Source organism: Aethalodelphis obliquidens, unplaced genomic scaffold, assembly GCF_003676395.1.
Source record: "Aethalodelphis obliquidens isolate GAN/ISIS:26980383/991018 unplaced genomic scaffold, ASM367639v1 scaffold34, whole genome shotgun sequence".
NCBI classification, from domain to species: domain Eukaryota; kingdom Metazoa; phylum Chordata; class Mammalia; order Artiodactyla; family Delphinidae; genus Aethalodelphis; species Aethalodelphis obliquidens.
This window is the reverse complement of record NW_020837978.1, coordinates 19,886,246-19,904,988: the sequence shown is the minus strand read 5'-3', so window position 1 is coordinate 19,904,988 and position 18,743 is coordinate 19,886,246. Positions and strand designations below refer to the sequence as shown.

Here is an 18,743-nt window from a genome sequence, read left to right as displayed (position 1 = left end):
CATGTACCATCTATCCCAGTGAGTACAAAGAAAAAGGAACTAAATATTACTACTGAAGCAGGGTAGTCTCTGTGTTAAGGACCAGTGAAAATCTTATCCAGAAAATGCAAGAAGGAAGGAAGGTCTGAACTTTTTCTCAGCAAACCTTCATAACATGCCCTATCATGAAATTTCCCTTATACCAGTTTTTAATGTTTCTACTGAGTCTTTTATATAGTTTTCTTTTAGGGCGTTAAAAAGAGGAGAGGAACCAGGAAAAAGAACTACAGGGGCAGATGCCTGGGGCAAAGTGGTAGAGAAACATTTATTATAGTTATAAACACCTTGCTTTGGATTTCCTTATTAAACACCACTGAGGGATCATTTTATTGAAGTCTTACCTTTGTCAATAAAATTTGAAGATATCTCCTCCAGGAGTTGACAGGCAACATTGTGTAAAGACATCTATTTAACTGTAAAACTCATGGATTAGCTAATTAATTTACATGAGACAATATCTGTCAGTCCCTCTCTGCAGTACCTGCAGAGGGGTCTGCAGTACCTGGAAGGCAACACAGATCCTTCCAAACATTAAAAACCAAATCAGGCCCTGTGTGATGTTTGTGCTTCCACCCCATATTGGGAAGTGGGATAAAGTTCACTCGCAGGCAAAGCTGTGTTCCCAACCATCCTAACACCAGCAGGTGACCTGGTGACCACCTGCTGCTCGCCCAGGTGTCATTCCACCCATTAATAGGAACCTTCTAAAATCTCTGATCACAATGAGATTAGAGAACTTCAGGGAATCCATTACTTATTCATTTAGAAAATGTCTGTGGAGCGCTGGTTCCCACTGGGCTTGAAATGAAGATGCCAAGGTCTTGCTTGACCTTTGCTTTCTGGGAATCTCCAAGTCTAGCAGGACAGCCTGGATTCAAAACAAATAAATATGACCTAGATCCTGCAGCTTCAAGTCATATGCTTGCACTGTGTTCAGAGTTCAGCACAGAAAATGAAAGGTTTGAGAAGTGAGCCCCAGTGCAGCAAACCCTACTCACTCACCCCTGTCCCCTTTGCCTGTTAGATATCTCCACTTTGGGGCTTTTTTTACATGAATATATTTTCTTTTCATGTATATGGAGCAGTTCAGCCATCCCTGAAAAACTTCTCCGGCACGGCTTCCACAATCTTGACTCACTTGCTCTTTGAGAGCGTTTTGACTTGCTCTGGCGACTGTGCCGCGTCACGGGTGCCCTGCTGCCCATGCATCTATAGCTCCTTTGTCCTAAATCTCCCCATCAATAACTTGAGGACAGTCATACTGAACTCCCTTTCTTACCTCATAGGAAACTCAGCAGAACAAGCAACGGACACTCCTAAATTCCTTCGGAGAAAAGTGCCTTCATTGGTATTAAAATTCTCATCGCAAAGGAAACCATGAGATCCTAGGGGTGTGCAAAAGCTAAGGCAGGGCCCAAATTTTCCTGAGGGTGAGGAGAGGATTGTGGGAGGGGAGGGAGGGAGGAAAACAAAAGAAAGAATCTTGCTTTTAATATGTACAGTATCAACTTTCTCCCCTCACAGAGTTACCTGGTCCAAACTGGAACTTAACAGAATTATTATTATCAGTTAATATCTATAATCAATAATAGTTCATGACTTTTGCAAAAAGCTTTTATTAGATTCTGTTCAGTGAAAGAAACACTACTAGGTGCTCTTCCAGGACCATCTGGTGCTCAGCTCAGCACCCTGTTCCGTACAAACATCAGGGACATGTGTAGGATTCTATACATAACAACCGAGCCATGTGGATGAAACGGGCAGCTGGTTGCATGTGCAGGTTTTGACACTAGGTCACACCTTGGTCAAGAAGTTGGGCAGAGCGTAGAACTTCCCCTTCTCCTCCCTGCTCCCTCCACCCTACCCACACACAGTCCTTGACACCTCCTCTTTTTTGTACTTTGTTAAAACTTTGGATGAAATTTTATGAGAAAATATCTCACCCATCATTCTAACATTTTCCCAGCAGCTACTCCTTCCACGGGGTGGGCTGGTGCCCCCCCACCCCTCCCCCAATCGAGGGCAAAGAAGACCTGTCCTCCTGAGCTCTTGCTAACCTACTTCTGACCTCTGGGGCCTCTCTTCCACCTCAAGGTGGTTCAGGAAGCCCCTGCCCCACCACCACCCCGGGTTTCCATGATACTAGAAGATGGGAAGCTGACGTTTATACTGCCTTTGGCTTCTGCCAAGTCCACGCTAGAAGAAGCCCACCCACTCACCTTCATTTACCCCGACCCATTTTCTCCAAATTTGCTTGCTTCTTCGCTGACGGAATGACCAGAAAGCTGGCCCAACCGAACCACTTCACAAAAGCTGACTGTAAGGTTACCTGAGTAGCACAGAGACCCTTTCCACTGAGACCCTTCCCTTAGACCCTATGCCTTGAGGCTGAACTTTTAAGGATTTGGGTTTATAGCTCGTGGGTACCTCGGGGTAATGGAAGAAGTCTCTAAAATCTGCAGTAGAAACGACTCTCAAAACCTTCCCGCTCATGACAGTTTCATGAGGTTTGTGTTTTGGTTTTTGATTCCTGTTTTTTGAAGGGCTGGCTGCTTTCCACTCACCTCGCGCTTGAAGCTGCAGTGCTTTTATCTTCTTGCTTTCTTTCTCCTCCTCTGGTCTCATCACGTTCTCTGGTCTACGCCCTTGTTTATAAGTCTAGGTTCACTGATTCAGCTCTGTTTGTGGTCTCAGAGAGGATGGGCGGCACTTTTCAACCTGTTATCACACCTGATATGGCTCTAGGAAAAGAAACAAAAAATTGGTCTTATGTTGAAGAGGTAAGTAAGAGGGATTGACACAGCTGTGCAGAGATGAAACAAACCATAGACTGTTTTTCACACCTCTCAGCTGAAAAGAAATCAGAGAGCAGGAACCAGAGGGAGCATGACGGAGAGAAGAGGAAAGGGGAGTCCAGTGCCTAAAAATAAAGAGCCCTTGGTCATAACAAAGCTTCTCCATGGGCAACCTGAACTCACAATTAAAAGGGAAATTATTAAAAAATATGCAGACTGTTCAATAACTCCAAATTCCCATGTGCAATAATTTGAGAGAGACAGAGAGAGCCACCCTTGAGAGGAAGCTAAGCTCATCCCCTCACTGCTTCAGGTTATGGCCATGGTCAAGTATTGTGTTTAGAATCAAAGCAGCTTTTTCTTCTCCTTCTCTTCTTCCTCCTCCTTTTTTCTTTTCTCTTTCTTCTCTTTCTTCCCTCCTCATCTTCTCCCCTCTCCCCCTCCCTCTTCCTCTCTCTCTCCATCTTCTCCTCCTTCTCTTTCAGCTAGCTTTGTTTTTAGTTCGAGGGAAGAGACGAAACCATAGCCCCCCCTTTTTCACTGAAGTTCAAGGCTGCTCATTGAACTGTAAAGCGTCAGAGCTGGATCACCCTCCTTCTCTACCAGCTTGCTGCTATGTTTTCAGGGAGGGGAGGGAAGCAGCTGTTGCTACTCCACTTCTTTAGAGGGAAAAGCTTAAAAGCCACCATCGAGCTGGTAGATTGGGAACATTGGAAAGCCAGAGTTAGGAGATGGGAACTGAGTCCCTCCTGGGCAGGACTGTGCCCTTATTTGGAAGAGGGGACGCATTGCATTGTCTTTCCTTTTACTCCACGCTCTGTTTTCACTGATCCTCTTAATTGTGATTTACACTTCAAAACAAAACATTAAAGGAGGAAGGAGCCTGCAGAGAAACAAAGGAGGAATCATGATTTCTTCATCTATAACTCTCCATTTTCTCCATCCAAATAACTCAGTGCATTTAGGTCTTTCTGGGTGCCTGACAAAGCAGGTTTGAAGCTTATCTAAGATGAGCCAGGAACTTGGGAATCAGAGTTTAAGCATGTCAAGGGTTTATCCAGGGCCCAACTCTGCCCTGTAGTGTTCCTACAGCACCCAGAGCCGCATTTCTGAATTTCCAGGAGGGCTAAAATTTAAAATCAAGGAGCGTTCTTCCCCCAGAACCTAAAAAAAAAAAAAAAAAAAAAAAATGCAGTCTAGAAGTATTTTCCTTCCAAAAGAAAAATGTTCTGCCCTTAGCCTCATGCTTTCCTTTTTTTTCTCTCCTTTCCCTCCTTCCCCCCCTCCCTCCCTTCCTTCCTTCCTTGAATGTGGTCTCTGAAAGATCTCTTTCCCCAGATTGTTTTTCTGTCCTCTGTATAGTCAGGAGTCACTGAGACATATCTATTAAAGAGAAGCCACACTGGGAAGAGTTTTCAAAAACATTTGGCCAAAATCAGAACATAGCAAGTCCCAAATTTCAACTCCTAACTTTCGTTGCTATCCTTGAGGAGAAGAAATTCTGAGGCTAAGAAGAAACCGGTCAAGAGATGAATGGGTCACAACCCACAAAGCTAGTACGTGTAAAGGGATGGAGCTGCCAGGCCTTCCCTCTGCAGATGCCCAGAGGCCATGGGCCCCAGCTTCCATGTGGGACAGGGGATCATGGCCCCAGGTCCTACAGGGCCTGCTGCAGGCCTGCTGCACTCAACGCGGGATCTGTACCAGGGGTCTTTAACTGTCTAGTTTTTGAAGCCCAAAGTAAATTTTGGGAAACTATGTACCTTTGTATATCTAAAAATTTTTATTATAAGTTTTAAAATTTACAAAGGATGTAATTTATGTAATTTAGATGATCATTAACATATTGGACTTTTAAAAAAAGAATTTCTAGTTTAATATCATCAGTATCTTAGCTCAGTATAAGGCTATAAGTTAGGCAGGTAGGATAAATCGATATTCCAGAAGGACTCTTAACTAATGAAAATCTATCAGGAAACTGATGGTACATTTTATTAAGAATGTTAGATACATCCCAGAAGGTGCTGCTGTTCCAACCACACCACAAAGTTTGACTTCAGCCCAAGTTTGGGACAATTTCCCTTCTTATAATGTAATGTATTTTTATTACATTAAAATAATAATGTAATATTATTACATTATTAATAATGTAATATTATTTGAAACTCTTCTTTGATCATTCTATCACATTTCTCTGTCAGAAAAAAATATATGTATACATATGGCTTTCTTTTTTTTATTGAGGTATAATTGACATACAATGTTATATTAATTTCAGGTACATAACATAGTGATTCGACATTTATATACATTATGAGATGATCACCACGATGAGTCTAGTTACCATCTGTCACCATCTTAAGTTATTATGATATTATTGAGTATATTCCCTCTTCTGTATATTACATCCCCATGACTTATTTATTTGATAACTGGGAGTGTGTGCCTCTTAATCCCCTTCACCTATTTTGCCCATCCCCCAACTCCAGTTGCCCACCTCTGGCAACCACCAGTTTTTACCCTGTATCTATGAGTCTGTTTCTATTTTGTTTTGTTTGTTCATTTGTTTTGTTTTTCTAGATTCCACATATAAGTGAAATCATACAGTATTTGTCTTTCTCTGTCTGACATTTTGCTTAACATCATACCCTCTAGATTCGTCCATGTTGTTGATAAAGGACAAGATTTCATTCTTTTTTTATAGCTGAGTAGTATTCATTGTGTATATATACCACGTCTTCTTTATCCATTCATCCACTGATGGGCACTAAGGTTGTTCCCATATCTTGACTATTGTAAATAACACAGCCATGAACATGGGGGTACATATATCTTTTTGAGTGAGTGTTTTTTGTTTTCTTCAGACAATATCTTCTTGTTGATATTTTCCATCATGAGACATTCTTCTTCTCTTCTCCTTTAATTGTTTGAATACATTTTAAATAGATGATTTAAAGTCTTTGTCCTAGTAAGTCTAACATCCGGGCTTCTTCAGGGACAGTTTCTATTGATTGGTTTTGTTTTGTTTTATGGGCCATACTTTCTTGTTTCTTTGCATGTCTCAATTTTTTGTTGAAAACTGGACAATTTATTTAATATTATATGGGAATTTTGGAAATCAGATTCTCCCCCTTCCCTAGGGGTTTTTATTGTTGTTTAGTGACTTTTCCGAACTAGTTCTGTAAAGTCTGTATTCTTTGTCATTTGTGGACACTGAAATCTCTGCTTAGTTACTTAGCAGTCAGCTAACGTTGGACAGAGATTTCTTTAGATGCCTGGAAACAATAACTCTTAGCTTTTGCCAAGTGACTGTGTATGTAAGCTGGGACACACCTTCAACACTCAGCTAGGCACTTTATAAGGTTGCCTTAACATTTACTTCCTGCTTCTGCAGAGCCTCAAGATTAGACAGAGGTGAGAGTTTATGGCCTTGCAGGTCTTTTCTAAGCATGTGCACAGCCTGGTCATGCGCACAGCCCTACACGTGTTTGGCCTTCTGGATCCCCGGGAATATGTCAGAGCTTTTCAAAGCTCCCTGTGGCCATCTGTTTCCTCAGCTTTTTTTTTTTTTTTCAGAGTTTGGTTCACCTACTGTTTTCCCCCAATTCTTACCACTGCCCTAGGCAGCTTAGTTATTCACCAATTGCTTCTGATTGTTTTCAACAAGCAGGCCCAGGGAAGAAGCTCTTCACTCCAGGCAGCACTGAGTCAAGTTAAATAAAGACAGCCTTGTAAATGGGGTCTTCCAGGGAACCAAAAGACAGGTCAAATTATGCCAATTTTCTGGGAAAGGGGCTTTAAAGAAGCTCCAAACTCATTCTCTAACCACTCCAGTGACTACCAGTCTGCTGGTTTCACTATATTGTTCGCTCTTGGTTTTGAAGGCTACGACACAGCTGGGGAGGCAAATCCATCCAGAGCTTTGGTCAGCCTGTCCTTCAGGCTTCCCCAGCACCTGTAGTAAGTGACCTTGAGTGTGGCTTCTACAGTTGAAAGATACCCCTAAAATGGGGGAAGGTGAACAGGAAGACTTACGAAGCCTCTGGGAGAGCTGTAATCCCATGAGGTGGGTGTCTCCTCTTGTAATGTGAAAACAGGAACACCATTAAAATCATGTTTCTTTAGAACACGGAACTAACAAGCCACCGTCAAGTAGAAGAATACGGGAAAGGTCAAAAGGAGAGAGGAGACACCACTCCACATGTCCTACCAACCTCCCAGGATCCACCTTGCTGGAATCCATCTTGGCTGAGCGGTTCCGCTCGCCACCAGAAAGGACCCTGAGTCAGAATGATTGGCCAGAGACAACCAGAAACTAATCCCATCACCATAAAACCCGAGACCGCGAGCCACGTGGCAGAGCAGTCCTCCTGGGTTCCCTTACCCACCTGCTCTCCACCCGGGTGCCCCTTGCAATAAAGTCTCTTGCTTTGTCAGCAAAAAAAAAAAAAAATCATGCTCCTTTAGTCTCAGCTCCTTGTCCATGGCATTCTGCAGTTAGATACATCTTATGTGCATTTTTACAGGCAAAGTTACCCAAAGATAAGCTTATTTCTGGCTCTGTGGTATTTTCACCTTCTTTTTCTTTCTTGATTCCAAACACTCCTCACAGTTTCAATTCCTCTCTCCTACTTTGTTCTCCTTTCTGTTTCTAATACCCCTAATTATTTCAGATTCTTCTCCCTGCTCTGAAGTTTTTGTATCTGAAAATTATGTATTTAGAAATACTTTCTGGAGGGAGTGGGAAATTCTCCAGGAATGGGTACAGAGAGAAGGTTGTGAAGCCCATCCTCTATTGAAATGAAAGCCCACATTGGATGATGACATTTTCCCATCAGGCTGACTTCCTCCTCTAAGCACTTCACAGGTGGTAATTTTTTTTCAAAACAGCAAACCATGCAGAAATGTTTAAAATTAATAAATAGCCAATCATTATAACAAATTCTCATACCACAAAATAATATAACCGTGTTGATTTTCACATGTTCAACACAACACAAGCACAGTCATTTATATATTTACTTAAATGTTTCCCACTGTGCCTGAAATATAGTAGGCATTCATTATCATTTTTCAAATAGATAGATGGATGGATGAATGAATGAATGAATGAGTAAATGAATGAACACAGGAATGGGCAAGTAAAGCTCCTCAAAGCAAGGACTAGACCGTGCATATCTGCATACCTGGTATAGCACAAGGTGGATACCAACTGTTCAGGGTATAAAAGCTTTGCCATGTTCCTGTGCTTTTGACCTTGGTGAGTTCTGTTGTTAAACTTAGCCCAGGTTATCACAAATCAGCCTTTTATTAAAATAGTTGGCTCACACTGGTTCATCCTTACTTTTGTTCTCTTCCTCAAATCCAAGTATTAGCTGTTTGCCTCAATCACTGAAGTGCAAGGTCCTTTAGTTATTGTTCCAGACTCATCTCTCACTGCTTAGTCAAAACTACTCTGTATAACCTATACCCCCTTAACTCCACCTCACTGACTTGCCTAGCTCTGAGCACTCAGTTTCCCTAGCTTTAGTCTTTCTTTTCTAGTATGGATTTGAAGAGGATCAGAATACGCCACCCCAAAATATGCCACATTGGCATTAGGATTATTTTTAGCTGAAGGCAATTCAGAAATAGCAGACACAGGGCATAAATTTCTCTTTGTAAAAGTGTTCCCCTCTCCCGTACCAGGAAGAGGAAAATGACTCTTTATCAACTGAAGGCCACTTTTATCACCAGAGATGAGATGAGCCTGCATAACATATCTTTTTTTTCTTTTAGAACAGCACCTATTTATTAACTCACAGTTCTGTAGGTTAGGCTTAACTGAGTACTCTGCTCTGGGTATCACAAGACTGAAAACAAAATGTCAGCTGGGCGGGGCTCTGGGGAAGAAGTTACTTCTGAGTTCGTTCAGATTGTTGGCAAAACTCAGCTCCTTGCAGCTGTAAGATTAAAGTGCCTGTTACCTTGTTGGCTGTCAGCTAGGGGGTCACTGTTTACTCCTAGAGGCTGCTCTTTGGTCCTTGCATGGGACCCCCTCCATCTTCAAGCTAGCAAAAGTGCATCAACTCCTTACACTTCAGTGTCTCTGTATAACATACCTTATTAAACAACCCTTATCTGTCATACATTTCTTAGTCTCCTTCCCCCAAGTCACCACCCCTAAGAGTCCAAACCTCCCCGCCTTTCTTTGTCTAGTCACTTCTCCACAACTTATCACTCTTTGTTAAAATAGTATATAGCCCCCAAGTCTAACCACTTCTTTGGGATTTTCACTTCTTTTCTGTGAAGCCCCCAGGCATTATACAAATGTTAATAAAATTTGTATGCCTCTTCTCCTGTTAATCTGTTTTTGTCAGTTTAGCTGTTATTTATATATTTTTTCATTTTGCCCATTTTTGTGATTTATATAAGTCAACTCATATTATTTATATTTTTATGAGACTTTCTTAGTCAACATGATGTTTCTGGAATGGATCCGTATGGATGCATGCATCTATAGGTCATTCATTTCCCCCCTTAGCCAACATGTCATGCATATATGCCTTCTCTCTAAGGTGATTGTGAACTTTGGGAGCAAGGAACACATTTTCTATAATGCTGCTCTCAAGGCATTCTTAGTGGCATTTATGACTTGTTCTTTGAGATTCTTAGCTGTCTTTTAAAAATATCTAAATTGGAGGAGAAAAGACAGAGGAGAATGTCCAAAGGGTGATTGAGATTTTGTACCGAGCATGGTGGCTGCTCACTCTCCGCCCACATTGAGGCTTCAGCCCAAGAAATGGCCCTAAACTGCCCTGTGAGAGATTTAATTTGGATAATTACAGTTGGGTATGTATGGCGTGCCATGTGCTCTGTCAGTTCCTTTACATGAATTATTCTTTGTAATCCTCAAAACAAGCCAAATGAGGAGATGTATTAGCTCGCTAGGGCTTCCGTAACAAAGCACCCCAAGCTGGGTGGCTTAAATAACCGAAATGTATTGTTTCATAGTTTTGGAGGCTAGAAGGCTGAGATGAAGGTGTCAGGAGGGTTGGTTCCTTCTGAAGAAGGTGAGGCAGAATCTGTTCCATAGCTTCTGGTGGTTTGCTGGCAATCTTTGGCATTCCTTGATTTCTAGATCTCTGCTTTCATCTTCACATGCTGTTCTCCCTGTGTGTGTGTCTGTGTCCAAATCTCCCCTTTTTATAAGGACAACTGGATTTTTAGGGGGCCCGTCCTATTCAAGTATGACTTCATCTTAACCGATTACATCTGCAATTATCCTATTTCCAAATAAGGTCACATTCTGAGGTACTGGGGGTTAGGACTTCAACGTATGGACTTTGGTTGTGGATGGCGGAGGGACACAATTCAGCCCTTAACAGGGAGATATTATTTTCTCCATTTGAAGATAAGGAGGTAGGCCTAGCGAGGTTATGTTCACTTGCTGAAGTGGAATGGCTAGGGACCCCAGGGTTACTACGGTAACCTGGTGGTTCTGGGGTGGGAGGAAATGGAGGCAGTGCAGGTCCCCAGGAGCCACGGGGATACTCTGGTGACCCAGATCATTGGCAGTCACTCCATAAAGCTGTTTAGATGAGAGGTAATGGGGTGAGCTTTAGAATTAGTGCAATCTGCCGCTCGCTAGCTATGTGCTCTTAGGAAAGTTATTTAAGCTCTCACCTTATTTAAGTCCCACCGCTTCAGCTGTAAAATGAGATAACACCCACCTTGTGCGGTTATGCAGATTAAAGGGCACAGGACAATGGGTGAGAAACGTAGTGATCATCAGAATTGATACCTAGCCTCTCATCCCAGCCACAACAAATGGAGCTCGGGTCTGCATGCAAATTTCCTACATTTGGGGCCATTTTTTTGTTTTGTTTTGTATATAGTAAAAAAAAACACATAACATAGATTTACCCTCTTAACAATTTTTAAGTCCACATTTTAAGTCCACAATGTGCACATTGTTGTACAACAGATCTCTAGAACTTTTTCATCTTGCATGACTGAAACTCTATACCTATCGAAAAGCTTCCCATTTTCCTCTCCCCCCAGCCCCCAGCAGCCACCATTCTCCTTGCTGTTCTATGAATTTGACTACTTTAGATACATTACATAAGGGGATTCATACAGTATTGGTCTTTTTGTGATTGGCTTATTGCATTTAGCATGATGTCCTTAAGATTCATCCATATTATAGCATATAACAGGATTTCCTTCTTTTTTTAAGGCTGAATGATATTCCATTGTATCTATATGCCACATTTTCTTTATCCATTCGCTCACTGATGGACATTTAGATTCCTTTTACAGCTTGACTATTGTGAATAATGCTGCAATGAACATGGCAGTGCAAGCATCAATTCAAGATCTTGCTTTCAAATTTGGGGGATGTATGTCCAGGAGTAGGCTTGCTGGGTCATATGGTAATTCTATTTTTAATTTTTTGAGGAACCCCCATACTATATTCCATAATGGCTTCACCAACCTCCAGTTCAGGCCCATTTAAATTAATTAATTTAGATAATTAAGCACAACCCTTGACCAGAAAAGTCATTTGAGTGGGAATTGGGGTGGGAGATGGTGGTGGAAGGGTCAGAAAGGAGGGGAGCAAAGGCAATCTAGAGAAAGGCTTCAACACCAGCTGTCTGCCTCTCAGGGTATTTCTCAAGGGGGTAAGGGCACTACTGGCCTTTAGGGCTGGACACTAAATGCCTCTCGAGCCACTGTCCCATGCATTACAGGAAGGTTACCAAGACATTAAATGTCAGTCATACCTCCAGTCGTTGTGCACCCAAAAACACCATCTCCAAACTCTCCCCTACGGATGGTCTGAACCCTGCTTGAGAGCAATTGGAGGTTCCAACAGGCCCCAGGCTACATATTGTCTCTGGAAACCCCACGGCACCCAGTGCAGGGGTAAGCCCACTGCTGGTGCTCAAATAACCCTTCATGATTGACTGACTCTAGAATTCCTCTGTACACATCCGTTCTCACAGCTGGACTTCTCCAGCTCTATTTTCCATACTCTCCCCTGGGAGAAGCTGGTGTAATTTCAAGGATACGGTTAGGGGAGGAGGGGATAGTTCTTAGCTTGGAACGTAGCACCAGGAGTCTCTTCAAAAGCACTTAGGAATCCGAGATACCACTCCACACCTATTAGAATGGCCAAAATCCAGAACACCAAATGCTGGCAAGGATGTGGAGCAACAGGACCTTTCATTCATTAGTGGTGGGGATCCAAAATGATGCAGCCACCGTGGAAGACAATTTGACAGTTTCATACAAAACTTAACCTACTCTCACCATACAATCAAGTAATCGCGCTCCTTTTTATGCACTCAAAGGAGGTGAAAATTTATGTCCACACAAAAACCTGCACATGGTTGTTTATATCAACTTTATTCATAATTGCCCAAACTTGGAAGGAACCAAGATATCCTTCTGTAGGTGAATAGATAAACTGTGTTACATCCAGACAATGGAATGTTATTCAAAATTAAGAAGAAATGAGGTATCAAGCCCTGAAAAGACAAGGAGGAAACTTAAATGCATACTACTAAGTGAAAGAAGCCAATCTGAAAAGTCTACCTTGTATATGATTCCAACTATGACATTCTGGAACAGGCAGAACTATGGAGACAGTAAAAAATCAGTGGTTGGGACTTCCCTGGTGGTGCAGTGGTTAAGAATCTACCTGCCAGTGCAGGAGACACGGGTCTGAGCCCTGGTCCGGGAAGATCCCACATGCCGCAGAGCAGCTAAGCCCGTGCGCCACAACTACAAAGCCTGTGCTCTAGAGCCCGTGAGCCACAACTACTGAGCCCGTGTTCCGCAACAAGAGAAGCCACCGCAACGAGAAGCCCGCGCATCACAACAAAGAGTAGCCCCCACTCACTGTAACTAGAGAAAGCCCGCATGCAGCAACAAAGAACCGAAGCAGCCAAAAATTAAATAAATAATAAATAAATAAATTTATTTTAAAAAAAGATCAGTGGCTGCCAGGGGTTGTGGTGGTGGGGGGATAAATAGGCAAAGCACAGAGGATTTTTAGGGCAGAGAAACTACTTTGTATGAAACTATAATGGTGGATACATGTCATTATCTGTTTGTCCAAGTCCATAGAATATACAACACCAAGAATGCACCTTGGACTAATGTCAACCTTGGATTCTGGGTGATAATAATGTATCAGCGTAGGTTCATCAGTTGTAAGAAATGTACCACTCTGGGGGTCGAGGTGTTGATAATGGGGGAGGCTATATGTGGGGGGGGGGCAGGGCGTTATGGGGAGCTTCTATTACTTCCTCTCTCAATTTTGCTGTGAACCTGAAACTGCTCTAAAAAACAAAGTCTATTAATATATGTACATATTTTTAAAACCCTACTCAATAAATAAGGTTGCCAGAAATAAACACCTTGGGCCAACAACTCCCTGCCATCATCTCCGTTTGCATTTTCCAAGCTTCTGACGCCTGAGACGTCTTATAACACAAAGTAGAGGGCTGGGAAACCCCAAGTGAGGTTGCAGTATCACTCAGAGATTTGTGTTTGAACCACCATACAGAATTTAGCACACTTTGGGTGTTTCAATATAGTGATGCCAACCACTGGTACTGACGTGACAGGTCAGTGGTTAGTCCTCCCTCTGGGAGGAACTGCCTTCTGAGTTACATTTTCTCCTTTCTGCTTTAGTGATAAGTCTGAAGTATCATACTGAGTCAGTATTATAAAATGGAAGTTGTTTGACCCAAACGATTTATCCATTTATTGACCATAGATTGAGTCAATAAGAGCCTAGATGTGCATTAAATCTGGTTTAAGTGTTGGAAATTTTCTAATCCTCAAATGCCAGGGGTTTGCAAAGAAAGAAAAATGCAACTATTACTGAGTGAAAGAAAAGCTCTGTCCCTCCAGATGCCTGCCTGGGTCTAGCATAGTGGCTTGCTTTCCTTTCAGATAAATTGTCATTGAAGCAAAACCAAGATAGGAGAAATGTGAACCCCTTCTCTTTCAACACTACCCATTGTGTTCAAATTCATAAGAAAGTTAAACGGCCGCCTTCCTCTTTAAGAAAATATGAAAGCTGTCGCTTTGAAATAGAATTCATTGCCCTCAGACTTTAAGCGCTATCTCTGTTCAGCTCCAACCGGATCTGCAGCCCCCTTCCAAAAAAAGAAAAAGAAAAAAATTCTTTCTTCTCAGTGGTGAAAATTACCCCACCTGGAATGCACTCTTCAAAAGGCTCACGAAGCCTGTTCATATGAATGAAGCTGCTTTCTCGAGGGCAGAGGCGGACGCTGCCCTCTCGGGGCGCTTAGCCAAGCTGGGAAAAGGAAGTCGCCTCGGAGGGCAGGGTAGCTGCTGAGGCCACTGCACACGCTGACTGCCGGCTCCAAGATGCAGTATCTAGACTCCAAGGAGCTCCTGATGGATGAAGAGGATGATGTTTTTTGTGAAGGTAAACACGTCATTCTGGCAGGAGCCTTTCTGATCTACTTTGCTTAGCTTTGACACTGTTGGAAACTGTGGCCCGGTTTGGGTAAGGGACTTGAGGACTTTGAAAGCATCCTGGATGGGCTGGCACCCCAGAAGTACACTGCAGAACCCGGGACAAGGGAACTGAATGGTTCCTCCAAATAATTTTTTTTTTTTAAAGTCATGACCAAAGGTTTAGTTTAGGGTAGAAAATAGTACTAAAATTTCCCCTTGTCCCTCTTCTGTGCTCTCTTGTCTAACACCTTAAGGAAATAAGTCTGTCTCCGTGCTCAGCACACAGCAGGACTGCAGGGCAGCAGTTGGACAGATGGGCCGGGGATGGTGCCCCACAGTGCCATATTGCTTTGCTCTGCACTACCCACCTGTCCTTCTTTTCTCTCTCTGCCTTTGGGTCTTGCCCTCTCCACTCTTCTGTGGACTTATTTGGCACCCCAACCCTGTCTCAGTTGCCTTTCCCTTTTCCTCTTCTTCCAGGCTGGGAGGCAGCAGCCATGCTAGCTTCTGACATCAACTGCGCCGCTTAGGTTTCCCCAGGTAGACCAGTGTTGTGGGATTTGACTGTAAGGGTTGCAATTTGAAATGGCTAATCTTGTAATCTACAGATGCCTTGTAATCAAATGCTGCCTATGAGGTTGGGCTGTAGGCAAGAGCTTTTCAAGAATTTGGAACTGTCTAAAGAAGTGGTATTCTGGACTCGGGACCTCATAAACTTGTTGGTTTCCGCAAGAACCGTATCTGGTAGTTTTTAAAAAACTCTTATCAAGTAATTTTTTAAAGGAGCTCTAGTAAATTTTTTTGCAGTTACCCAAGTAGTACAAGTTCATTGAAGACAAATGAAAGAGTATAGCATAATAAGAATCCCTTGTAATCTAGTCATCTAGGAGGTTACCATTACTGATGTCTGTCTTCACATTATTTTTGTTGTAGCCTCAGAAATATTTAAAACCATAATTTGGGTTTTTATCACAATTTCAACCAGCTTAAAGAATGTCCCCCCAGCTTCCTTGCTGTTTGGCATGTTCTCAAGCTGTTGCTCTACTTGGGTGACAGGTAGAGCCACTGTGACTCGAAGTTTGATCTTAGGCTCCATTCCTCAGCTTTCACTTCTACTTAAAGATGTTTTCTCTGTGGGCTTACCCTGGTGGCGCAGTGGTTGAGAGTCCGCCTGCCGATGCAGGGGACACGGGTTCATGCCCCGGTCCGGGAAGATCCCACATGCCGCGGAGCGGCTGGGCCCCGTGAGCCATGGCCGCTGAGCCTGCGCGTCCGGAGCCTGTGCTCCGCAACGGGAGAGTCCACAACAGTGGGAGGCCCGCGTACCGCAAAAAAAAAATGTTTTCTCTGTGTATACATACTTAGTTACTCCCTTCAGGAATTAGAACATGTTTACAACTAGGAAGATAAGCCTAAATGGGTCAATTTGGTAATTATCTACCCAACCTCCAAAATGCCAGGCCACATTTCTTTCCCCCAAAGGGATTTTTCTCTTTTACCAATGGCTACTGTGATAAAGAGCGCCACCTATAGACGGATAGGTGAGCGGCCCCACTCTGAGGGAAAGAATTAAGACCTCAGCAAAGCAGGGCTTGATGAGTAAGATCTCTCTCTTGAGCGTTCATGATTATCAATGTGTATCAATGTGATTATTTCAACCTCAACAGCACGGTAAAGAGTCAAGCTGGGAGTCAGACAAGATTCCGATTCAAATTCTCATTTTGCTTCATATTACCTATGTGATTTAAGCAAAGTAATTGCTAAACTAAACCTCTGTTTCTTCAGTGGTGAGATGGGACAATAATACCTATTGGATTGTACAGGGTATCTTCATAATAGATTCATAACATTTGCGTTGTACTTCACAGGTGATATGCTTTGTACCTTCCAGACTGATTATCTCATTTAACTTAATCTCTAAAGATTAGAGAGAGAATCCTTGCAAGTCCAACATCCAGCATATTTGTATTCAGTTTTCAGAGTCATGGATCATGTTTGCCTATTTATGTGAAAGCTTGTCCGGGTAGTTCCTTCTTTTTAAGTAAGCTCCCTGCAGGGTAATAGTCAAGAGCTTCCTCTGCAGACTTGCACTGCCTGGGCTTTGCCACTTAATTCACTCTATGACTTTGAGCTGGTTACTTAATCTCTCTCTCAGTTGACTCACTTATAAATGGAGGGCTAACTTCCTAGGATGGTGTGTGGATTAAATATTGTTACAGGGAAGGTGCTTAGAATAGTGCCTCAGACACGGTAAGCACTCAATAAATACTAATTCTGACTATGTGTTCACAAAAATGGGTTCTTAGAATAGGTTAGAAAGCAATGTATAAAAGGAATTCTGCACAGAGTTTTTTCACATGTCTGGTTAACCTAGTGTATTCAGAATAGGACTTATTACAGAAAATCAGTTCATAAACCACTTTTCAGATGTATGCCTGGGTGGAAACAGCACAGGACAAGTTGTCCGGAGCCTGGATTGTAGCCCTGCACCTGCTGTAATGTAGATGTAGGATCTTGGGCAAGTCACTTACTTAATCTTGCTGAGCCTCATTTTTTACCTAAAACAAGAGTGTTGATTACACAGTCTCTCAGATCTCATTTGAAAAGCTCCAGCATTCTATTACTTCATCTTTTCTGCACAGTGGCATACATCTACCTCGAAGAGTTCAAGCTTGCTCTAGCTTTCCTCCATGCTTTAAGCTCACTTTAACATGCCTAAGAAAGCAGAAAGCTTTCGGTCCACTGAGTTTCCTGTAACATAAAGGAAGGAAGATGCCTAGGAGCTTGTTACCAAGGCAACCATATTTCCTTGCAGTGGCCACATTTTTAAAGGACCCTTTCCCCCTAAAGAAAAACAAATTTAGAATTTAGGTCCATTTGGTTAAAAGTATATATAATCCATTTAGATTTATGGACCACATAAAGATCTGGGAAGAAAAAAACTGAGTCATGCTCGCAATATATTTTTTTAACTGCCTTTCTGAGATCCTGTTTGCTTCAGCTGTTGTTTTCTGTGGTTAAAGAAAATGTTAAAGTTCACGAAATTAAGAAGCATTGGTGTGTAACTTTGCTCTTGTTCTAGAGGAGCGTTGCATATGATTAGTGAGAGGGAGAGAGGAGGAGGGAGAGAGAGAAAAGCAGTCACCCACCTACCCACCAGAAACCCTAATATTTTATTCCTCTTTCTCTCCCTCCCTCCCCCACCCCCACCTCAGGTTGGCTTTCCAAATATCACTATGTATTTATTTATTTTCATATCACCATGCCATTTAGAAAATGGTTACTATCCAGTAGACTTTATTCCTTCTTGGGGGAATGATTGGTTTGATTACCAAGCTATTGAAAAACCAGTAATTGGAATTAGAGGGCTTCTTTCCCATTGTTGTTTCAAACTTATCAAATTAAAGGGCTTTCATCTGTTTTGTCACTGTGCCTTCTTGACAGCCAGCCTGGTGTATGTTAGTAGAAATAGCTGGATGGATAATAATAGTAATGATAACTCTAACAATTATGATGGCGATAATAATAATAGAAAAAAAATGTCACGCACAGTGGAGGCCCTTGGCCAGCTTTCAAGAACAGAACAGGATTCGTGTGTGGGAGGAAACAGTTCCCCAGGTGCTGGTCAGCCAGTAGGTTAGCAGTCAGAATTACTCCTTGGCACAAGTTAAAGTTGCAGTCCTTCTTTCCTTAGAACCACAAGCCCTCACTGCCTTTGTTTTCGGCAGTGCTCGGTAATCTGTGGTCAAGTGCAATGATTAGAATAATAAAACTGCACGAGTTCACGGTCATGTGTGCAAAGTATTTCTCAGGCTTATATAGTCCCTGGACACTTACATGTCTTTTAAAATCTTGCTTCTAGAAAGACCACAGGAAACTGCAAAGCTTTGCCAGACCTTCGAATGTTCTGGTACAATGCAGCATAGCATAAGAATACTTCTCCTGTCCTGGATTACAGTATCTAGGAAAGTTGTTTCAAACTCCCCAAAGGAGAAGAACTCTCCCAGATAGAGAGAAACTCAAAGGGAAGTCCACTCGACCATTAGCTACCTGTCGCTCTTAAAGAGACTGACAGATGCTTGAAAAAAAATGCCACACACTTTTGAACCAAACCTCTCTCCTTTCCCCAAGCCAAGTAAGTTAGCATTTTTTTCCCTTTCGATGGGATCTTCAGCTCAGAGAGAGCAAAAAAATTGCAAAAGTTTTAACAAAAAAGAGAATTGTAAGTATAGAATAGATGCCCACTTTGTCTTTCTGTTAAACTGCTTATGAAGCCAAGGTAGATTTTTTTTAATGGGTAAACAATTCTGCAACCTGTTGTAATCTGGCATGTTTTGATATTTACTGAATTACATTTGCCCTTTCCAAAATTAAAAGAAAGAAGGAAGAAGAGATTAAATTAAGATTATGTACAAAACCAATAAATCC

General features: G+C 42.3%; 1 protein-coding gene across 3 annotated transcripts in view; it reads left to right on the top strand.

Moving 5' to 3' along the window:
• The window catches only part of RIPOR2 (RHO family interacting cell polarization regulator 2), a 211,109-nt gene that overhangs the window by 84,709 nt on the left and 107,657 nt on the right, over nucleotides 1-18,743 (top strand). The window contains exon 1 of one of the 3 annotated variants that reach the window (XM_027128513.1): nucleotides 13,769-14,283. The exons of the other annotated variants lie outside the window; for them this stretch is intronic. Within the exon in view, the coding sequence (XP_026984314.1) occupies nucleotides 14,223-14,283 (61 nt within the window). The 5' untranslated portion in view covers nucleotides 13,769-14,222. Of the gene's footprint in view, nucleotides 1-13,768; nucleotides 14,284-18,743 lie in introns of those variants that run through there. 3 annotated transcript variants of the gene reach the window in all.